The sequence below is a fragment of the Gavia stellata genome, chromosome 14, assembly GCF_030936135.1.
Source record: "Gavia stellata isolate bGavSte3 chromosome 14, bGavSte3.hap2, whole genome shotgun sequence".
In the NCBI taxonomy this organism is placed as follows: Eukaryota; Metazoa; Chordata; class Aves; order Gaviiformes; family Gaviidae; genus Gavia; species Gavia stellata.
This window is the reverse complement of record NC_082607.1, coordinates 21,920,841-21,929,936: the sequence shown is the minus strand read 5'-3', so window position 1 is coordinate 21,929,936 and position 9,096 is coordinate 21,920,841. Positions and strand designations below refer to the sequence as shown.

General features: G+C 62.5%; 1 protein-coding gene across 1 annotated transcript; it reads left to right on the top strand.

The window, feature by feature from the left end:
- The first annotated feature begins 6,357 nt into the window (after positions 1-6,357).
- On the top strand, positions 6,358-7,410 carry LOC132318175 (G-protein coupled receptor 12-like). The gene has a single exon (XM_059824537.1). It carries the CDS (start codon positions 6,358-6,360, stop codon positions 7,408-7,410), a length of 1,053 nt encoding a protein of 350 aa, XP_059680520.1.
- Positions 7,411-9,096: the final 1,686 nt, after the last annotated feature.

Genomic DNA, 9,096 nt, shown 5'->3' with positions numbered 1-9,096 from the left:
GACAGGAACCCCAACGATGGGAAACCCAACGACAGGAACCCCAATGATGGGAACCCCAATGATGGGAAACCCAACGACGGGAAACCCAACGACGGGAACCCCAACAACGGGAACCCCAACGACGGGAACACCAACAATGGGAACCCCAGTGATGGGAACCCCAATGATGGGAAACCCAACGACGGGAACACCAACGACAGGAACCCCAACAGCCTCCCGGGCCAAACCAGAGGTTTTGTGCGAGCCAGGGTGCAGTGCACTCAGCATCCCTGCTGTGGACCCCCCGGGCATCCCCTTGGTGCCCGCACCCCTCCGAGGCTGCCGCTAAATGAGGGGCCACTCACAGCAGCTGGACGTCTAATTGCAGCGGTGCAGCGAGACACAGTGTCCCCACCGTCCCCACACCGGACAATGCAGAGATGTCTCACTGCGCTGCAGGAAGGTCTTGCACATCTCCACAGTGCGGGGCAGGCTGGGACCTGCGTTCCCTGGTGCTGCAAAAGCCAACTAACCATCCATAGCTCTCCGAGAGGTAAAAGTAGGGTTGCAAAGTTGCTGCTGCGGGCGGGATGGCAGAGGTCACTTCTGCAGGGGGGCTGAGAGAGATTTTTCAGCCAAATCAACTGTTTTGCAACAGAGCCGGATGATTTTATAAGCCAGACTCCTCCCTGCCTGCCTCCACCTCCTCCGCTGCCTGGGTTTGACATCAGCATCCCAAACCCATGACAGAGCCCTGGTCCTTCCTCCTCGGCCGGGCTGGGAGGCTGGAGCTGGGAGAAGGCCCCGCTCTCCGGCGGCAGCAGCAGCGAGAAAATGGCCTCATTTCCACCTGGTAGCCGCAAAGATTATGCAAAGCCTTTGAATGTAGGACTTCACGCGCTCTCCAGCGGCACGCAGCCCCCAACGGCTCCATTTTGGGGAGGCTGGCGGGCGCAGCGCACTTGTTTGCCACCCTGATTAGTCAGCGCTGCTAATTATAGCCACGCTTTTCCTTCTTATAGCTCTTCAAGCACCGTTGGAGTAATAGGGAACAACAGAGGTGCTGAAATAAGGCTGCATCCGCTCGCTGCGGAAAAGATGCCGGTATAAATACAGGAATGAATTTCCAGCGGTGCAGCTTTGCACGCCCATCTCGGGGGGTCTCAAGGCAAGGAGCTCACGGGTTTGCCGGCTCGGCTGCCGGATGCTCTGGCAGGAGCGGGAGTCAGCGTGGGAAACGCTCATGTGATGCAGGGAGGTAACGAAGTTTCCCCAAGGAAAAAAACCAAAGCTGATTTTAATGCTTTTACAGAAAAAAATGATGGAGAAATGCATCGCATTTATTTTATCAACTGTGCCCCAGGTGTGGTTTTATTACAGCCCATGACGGATAGCGGCGGATGCCCAGACGGGCTCCCTGCACGGCCGCGGAGCCGGGGCAGCGCCTGCGAAGCCCCACGGCGTTACCAGCCGTTGGCGATGGCGCGGCGCTCACCGCGTACCCCGGGGAAACCAAACCCGGCTGCCCACTGGCTCGGTCGCCTGTGAGCTTCAGGGCATTTCGGCTGCTGTTTGCAAAACCAACACACAGTGGGGAAAATGCTGCCGGTCCGTCCGCTTTTGCAGATTATTGGCATCGTAATTATTCCTCTTGGTGAGCTCTATACCAACTGTTGCATCTGTTAAACAGCAGCCCTTGTGCAAACTTTGGTTACCAGTGGGCTTTACCTTGGACGACGGGGTTTTTTATTAATAATTAATGATTGCCAACCCATCCAGGTGTTCGTTAGCTCCCTTCTAGGGCCACCTAACTGCCGCAAAGACCTGGCTATAGAAATAGCTGCAGTGAAGCAAGTAAGAGACAGGGATAGAGCTTCAGCGGTTCCCAAGTTCATGTCCTGACCGCCAGACAGCCACGTTGCCAGACTCTTCGGTTTTAGCCAAAAAAGCCCAATTTCTAAGGCAGGATGAGACGCGGGTCGAGCCCTGCTGTGGGTTGGCAGCGCCCAGCATCCCCGCGGGGTGGTGCCAGGGGAGGACCGTGCATGGTGTTTAGCACCGAGCTTCCTCCCAAGGGCCAAGAGCGAAGGAGGAAGATGAGAAATGAAGACGGGAAACAGCGAGGGGAAGCCCTCTCCTTGCTGACCAGCGTCCCCGGGTAAGGCTGGTGGCCTCTTGCTACGTAATTACGGCGTCAGGCGTGATTTTTACTCCTCGCTATTGAATCTGTAATTTGCATATAGATAAAGCATACTTAATATATTGTCAAAATGTTCTTGCAGATACCTGGGGAGCTCAGAACATTACATGCAACTATAGAAGGCCGATGCTCAAACAGTACAAATACGATGTGCAGCAGTGCATCCTCACGGATGCAACACCGCCTGCATTCAGGGCAGCTCTGGAGGCGGCGTGCCTTGGTTTGAAAATGGCCAGATAATGTCATTTTTGTCACCGGTGCCTTAAGGAAACTGTGACACTGCTGGGGTGCCCCAGCAGCCCCGGCTGCCCCGGCACAGACAATTTCCCCTTTCCAACAGACAGACAGACACGTCGGCCCTTGCGCAGCTGCCAAATCCTGGCAGACCCTCCGCCACCGCTCAGTGCCCAGCGCAGGCACCAGTACCACTGGGAGGGTCTAGGGGCATCCTGAAATGACTCCCAGCTAACAGGGAAATAATCTGGTACACAGTTGTGCGGCCGGCACATCGGATGGTTTATGTCCTCCTTGGTGTGGGACCAAAGGGAATGTCCTCCTTGGTGTGGGACCAAAGGGAGAGGAGGCTGGAGATGTGTTGGCACCTCTTTCAGCCCGTTTTGCCGGCCGGAGGAGAGACCTTCCCTGGGGACGCGGTCTCCACTGGCCACGATACCCAGGTGCGGGGCTGCTTTGTGCAGCGGGGCAGCAGCAGGGTTATACCTGCTGAGGTTCGGCTGTCTGCGGGATCCGGGCAGAGGTCCGGCTGCGGCACAGGGGAGAGAAGAAGGAAAAGCTTCAGGTTTCTGCCGGTGCTTCCCGGCGTGCCGCCAACCCGGCGCACCCCCTTGCACATGGAGAACAGGCAGATGGTGGAACCCCAAAAAAACTCATCAGAGATGTGGAGCTGCTCCTCCCCGGGCTGTCACGGGAGGGCAAGCAGCCCCGATTGTGGGGCGAGAAGCCCATTGCGATGAGTGCACGGAAAGTGGGCACCTCTCGCGTGGAGGGGGCTAATACCTGCGGGGTCTGGTACCCGCCGCGGGACGTGGGGAAAGCATCCTGGGATTGTGCCAAACTTGTGGTGGGACGTTGAGGGGAGGAACTGAAGGTGGGGAAGGGAGGCAGCAGGGTGGTTTGGGACTACGGGGGCCTCCGTGGGGCTTGGGGATCAACCGAGAGACCCGGGAGTTTGTGACTCAGTGAGCGAGACTGCAGGAGGGATTGGATGCTGGAGGGAGCGGGAGGTCCAAGCCAACCGCCGGCAAGACCAGGGGGTTTGGGTCAGCTGAGACCCATCGGGGTGTGTGTGTCCATGCAAGAGGCAGCTACGGATGAGAGGATCCAAGGGCCAGGCTGGGGGAACTGGGTGTCGGAGGGCACTTACTGGAGGGATGCACAGTGCGTTCGCACACACGCATCCCCGCTCAGCCTCGCTGCCGGCTGGACATGGGGGCCCGGAGCTGCAGCAGCCTCCCCTCTGCCGGGTAGGGGATTCGGCAGCCCCCGGCAGATCCGGTGGTGAGAGCAGGGCTGTCTCTGCTCAGACCTGCGGCTGCTCGTGTCTCGTCAGCATGGCAGGGCTGAGGCCGCCCGCACTCATCTCAGCCTGGGGGCCCTGGGTGGGCTGTGTCCCTGCAGAGCACCTCGCCCAGCCGTCACATCCCCTCTGCCGCAACAGCTCAGTCCAGCCCGTCTTCTGCACCCACCTCCTGGCAGAGGCAGCTGCCGGTGGGAGTCAATCAAAGCTCCTCACCCGCCTCCCCTTTCCCGGGCGGTGCGTAATTACTGGGAGCGGGAGCGAATTCATTCAGCTCTTCGCTCAGATTTCCTCCGCCCCTTTTCATGCTGCTCATGTCACTCGGCACAGAGCGGCGCTCAGTCACGCGGCCGGCGGCCCCAGGTAGATGACGATTCAAGTCCCCTGGGACGGGGCTTGGCCTCATTAAGAACCCAGATGCTTCTAACTGGGGCGATTAGGTTCAGCCAAACCCACCGATATTCACCTAAATATTTTTGCACATCAGGAGCTGGAAACCCTTCCCGGCACCGAGCTCGCTGCACTGCATAGCTGCAGCCTGGAAGAGAGAGGGGGATGAAGGAGTAGAGCTGGAGTGTTACAAAACCAGTAGGAAAGGGGGGAGAAGTTGTAGCTGAAATATTGCCAATCCGGGAGCTGAGCATCCCTGCTCTGAAGATCCTGCTCCCTCTCTGAATCATGGAGCCATTTGTGGCCGGAAAAATAATCACGTCTTTGGGATTTGTTCCTTTCCAGGCAGATCCTTTCCCAAATAGTCGGGAAGGAAGCCTTGGGGGTGGGTGGGTGCTGCGGTGCTGGGAGGGGGACAGACCCCCCCACCCACCGGCCTCGGGCAGGTGCCCCCACGCAGGAGGGCGGGTGCCGGGCTGGGCAGCCCATGCGAAGCTCCCAGGTGTTGATCCTCCTCATCCCAGCTTTTACGCTGGCTGGAGGGAAGCCCGTGCAGGGCGAAGGCTCTGGGGTGCGACGTCTCCCCTGCGGGTTGCACGGGCCCCCCCGAGCACCCCCGGCTGCTGGCTTCTGGGGGTGCAGGGGGACGAGTGCTGCTGTCCCTGGGCATTGCCCTCGGAGAGCGGGGCAGCCGAGCCCCGCCATGTCGGATCACCCCCCCTCCCTTCAGATCCTGGCGTCCCTCGGCACAAGCGGTAAAAATAAACCTTGCCCGGCCGCCTTTGCGAGTCGCCGGGGCCTGGCTGACGCCCAAGCTGCAGCCGCAGAAGGCAGGTGCCGAGGGCCCCGACCTTGGGGAGGTGCGTCGGGGTGGCGGGAGAGCTCATGAATGAACGGCGGGGCGGGTGCGTGCATGGGTGCGCGCATGGGTGCGCGCACCCCCTCGTGCCTGCGGGTGTGGATGTGGATGTGGAGCAGGGAGCCAGGCTTGTTGTTATTCTGATCACAGCGGCTCTGATTCACAGACTTGGATCATGAATATAAGTGAAGACTTTGACGTCAGAGTTGAGATTTATCAGCAGATCCAATGGGGCAGGAATATTAAGTGCAAGTCGATGCCAGCTATCTGCCAACGTTATTAGCAACGCTCACCGAGGAATGAGGCTTAACACCAAGGACTGGGAGGACTGGGAAGGAAAAAAATAAAAACGGGGGGAAGCAAGCTGATCCTCGAGCATTAAAGCCAGGTAAAACAACAACCCCCCGCTGCCGCGGCTGCCCCCCGGGCTGGGCTGCATGCGGGTCGGGGGGATGCCGGTGCAGGCAGCGGACTGCGGGCAGAGCCCCCCCCCACCCCGACCTTCACACCTCGGCTGCCCGGTGCGGGGGGCGGGATGGGGGGGTCCCTCTGCAAGGGGGACCCTCTGCAAGGGGCCAGGGTCCCGCAGCCGTTGGCAGCCGGCTGGGAGCATCCTGCGCCGGCCTTTCCCAAAGGAGGGGGAGGGAGGGGGAAAGGAGAAAGTTAAGGCAGGCTGGCCCTTGCCGCTGCCTTCTCGGTTCACCAGCGGCCCCGCATCCACGCGAGGGCTGGCCTATTAATAGTATTTATTTTTACTCGCTGCACGCAAAGAAGAAAGGGCTGCGGGGCGGTGGGGGGCGGGGGGGGGGGGCTTTGCGCTATAAATAAGCGGCAAAAGGTAGCCGTGCCCCGGGGAGGGGGAGGACGGGGCAGCCGGCCCCGTGCTTCCCCCGGCGGCGGGGTGCGCAGCGCCTGCGGACCCTGCGCGGGGCCGGGCCGGGCGCGGGGCAGAGCGCGTGGAGGGGGCTGCCGGCGGCGGGGCGCTGAGTTGTGCTCGGCCTCAGCCCGCGGGGAGGGGCAGGGGCTAGCGGCCAGGCTTCCCCCGGGCCAGGGGTGCGTGTGGGGCGGGGGGATACCGGCGTACCCCGGGCCGGGGGGGGGGGGGCGCGGGGGGGCTGTTACTTCCCGGGGAAGCTGCAGTCGGGCCGGGGGGAGGCGGACGGGGATGCGCCCTGCGGCGGGCGGGGGCGGCTCGGCGCGGGGTGCCCCGGGGCGCGGGGCGGGTGTCCGCGGCTCCCGGTGCGGGGCTCCAGCGGAGCCGGCGCGGGGCTCCCCGGGCTGGCTGCGGGGGGCGGCGCGGGGCTCCCCGGGCTGGCTGCGGGGCGAGGCGGCCCGGCGCCCCTGCCCGCCGGCGGCTGCCCTGACCGCATCCCTCTCCCTCTCTCCCCAGCGATGCTGCACGGCCCCGCCGCCATGGGGGAGCCGTGGCCGCCGCAGCCGCAGCAGCAGCGGCTCCCGGGGCTCGGCAACGCCTCGGAGCCCAGCGCCTGGCCGGCGGCGGCGGGCGGGCCGGGGACGGCGGCGCCGGGCGGCGGCGGGGCCGGGGCCGGGGCCGGCGGGGCCGTCAGCCCCTGGGACATCGCGCTCTGCGCCACGGGGACGGCGGTGGCGGGGGAAAACGCGCTGGTGCTGGCCGTGCTCTTCTACACGCCGAGCCTGCGGGCCCCCATGTTCCTGCTGATCGGCAGCCTGGCGCTGGCCGACCTGCTGGCGGGGCTGGGGCTGGTGGCCAACTTCGCCGTGCGCTACCTGCTGCGGCCGCCCAGCGAGGCGGCAGAGCTGGGGGCGGCGGGGCTGCTGCTGGCCGCCTTCTCCGCCTCCGTCTGCAGCCTGCTGGCCATCACCGTGGACCGCTACCTCTCGCTCTACAACGCGCTCACCTACCACAGCGAGCGCACGCTGGGCTTCACCTGCGCCATGGTGCTGCTGATGTGGCTGCTGTGCCTGGGCGTGGGGCTGCTGCCCCTCCTGGGCTGGAACTGCCTGCGGGACCAGAGCGCCTGCAGCATCCTGCGGCCCGTCACCAAGGACAACGCGGCGGTGCTGGCCGTCACCTTCCTGCTCCTCTTCGCCCTCATGATGCAGCTCTACCTGCAGATCTGCAAGATCGCCTTCCGGCACGCCCAGCAGATCGCCGTGCAGCACCAGTTCATCGCCACGGCGCAGGCCACCTCCACCCGCAAAGGGCTCTCCACCCTCTCGCTCATCCTCGGCACCTTCGCCCTGTGCTGGATCCCCTTCGCCATCTACTCCTTGGTGGCCGACTCCAGCTACCCCGTGGTCTACACCTACTCCCTGGCGCTGCCCGCCACCTGCAACTCCCTCATCAACCCCATCATTTACGCCTTCAGAAACCCAGACATCCAGAAGTCGCTCTGGCTGGCCTGCTGCGGGTGCGTCCCTTCCACCTTCTCCTCCAGACCAAGGACATCCAGCGATGTGTGAGGACTGAGCACGGAGCGAGGCGCGCTCCCTTGCTCTCCTCCTCCTCCTCCTCCTTTTCCCCGCCGTCGTTATTGTTTCCTACCGGGAGGAACCCCCCCGGCCAGCACATCTCCTTCCATGGAAAGGTGGCCAAAAAGAGAAAAAAGGCAAAGGGAGAAAGAAGGGGGGAAGAAAGAGAGAGAGTAGAATGATAATGGTTTCCTTTAGAAATGTTATTTTCTTACACATTTTATTTTTTATTTAAAAACACAAAACACCAAAAAAAAAAAAAAAGAAAAGAGAAAAAAACCAAAAGGATCTCCATACGATGGCGTTTGTCTCCTCCCGGGGTAAGGAGCCGGGGGAGCAGCGGGCTTGCCGGCCCTGGCCGGGTGGCTCCCACCCCCCGCGGGCACGTCCCACGAGTGGCAGCCGCCGGGAAGGCCACAGGAGCGCGGGGGGGGGGAAGCGTGTGTCGGGTCCCCCCACGGCGGGGCTGGTCCCCACGCGTGGGGCGGTTGTGCGGGGCGGGTACCCCCCCGTCCCCCTAAAATCAGGTCTTGCAATGCTATGCAATAATGGGGGGGGCGGCGTTCAGCACCGCGGGGGCGGACAGCTCCGGCGGGGGGGGGCGGGCGGCTCCGCGGGGGGGCGGAGGAGCGCAGGGAGCCGGGGGGGTGGAGGGGGGACCCGGGGGGCGGGGGGGGGGAACGATGCCTCTCTGTTTCTATGTCGTTTGCGAAGCACTTTGAGAAGCTGCGGGGCGAAAGGCACTTTAGGGTACGGCCGTTGTTTCGGGCTGTGGCAGGGAGGGGGGTACCCGGGGAACCCGTTCCCCACCCCCAAAAGAAAAGGTGATCGCGGGCAGGGTGGGGGCTCACGGTGTGCAGGTGGCGAGGGCAGCCGGGGTGCCCCGCACCCCAAGGCTCTGGGGAGGCCGAGGAAGGGCTCTCCTGCCCGGTTTGGGCCGTGGGGTGATGCGCTCCCCTGGCTGCGCTCACTTCCACACCGAGCGTTTACATGGGGTGGGATTTTCATCCAAAGATGGGTCCGGGCTTGCTGGGGTCCCCTAGAGCGAAGCCTCTGTAGTCACACGTGTTATTCCGGATGCTACCAGTTTAACTTGCTTCATTAGAGAAGCTACCGTACCCTCACATTCCTCTACTGTATCACGTGCTTTGTGGTGTTAGTGAGACCATGGCGAAGTGTCCTTTATCTTGTGCTTTCTTTTGGCCGAGAAGTGGAATAGTGCATTCACTTAAAAAGCAAGCAAGAAACCAAACAACCTTCAGAGAGATGGCAGGGCTTGGGCTGCAACACCTAGGGTGGCTCAGGGCAGAGGTGGCGGGTGCCGGTCTGGGGCCCGGCTTGGGAACAGCTCAGTGGTTGCAGCAGGAGACCCCCACCGCCAGCTGAGCCTGGGGTCCCAAACACGTTGGTCTCCTTTAGAGAAAGACGCTGTGATCTCCAGCGTGCGAAACGCCCCTCTTCAAAGCAGGAGCTAGGTTCTGCTGCACCGCGGGCAAAAGAGACGAAGGTCCAACGTTGAACGCAATCCAGCGGCGGCACCACCACCAAACCACAGCACGTGCACGCTGTAGTTTGGTGGAAGACAGAAATGTTCTTGCTTTGTGAGGCCGTGGTGGGTACGAAGCCACTTTATGGCTGGATACAGGCGCAACTGTGTTTTCTCTCTGGATCTGTGCA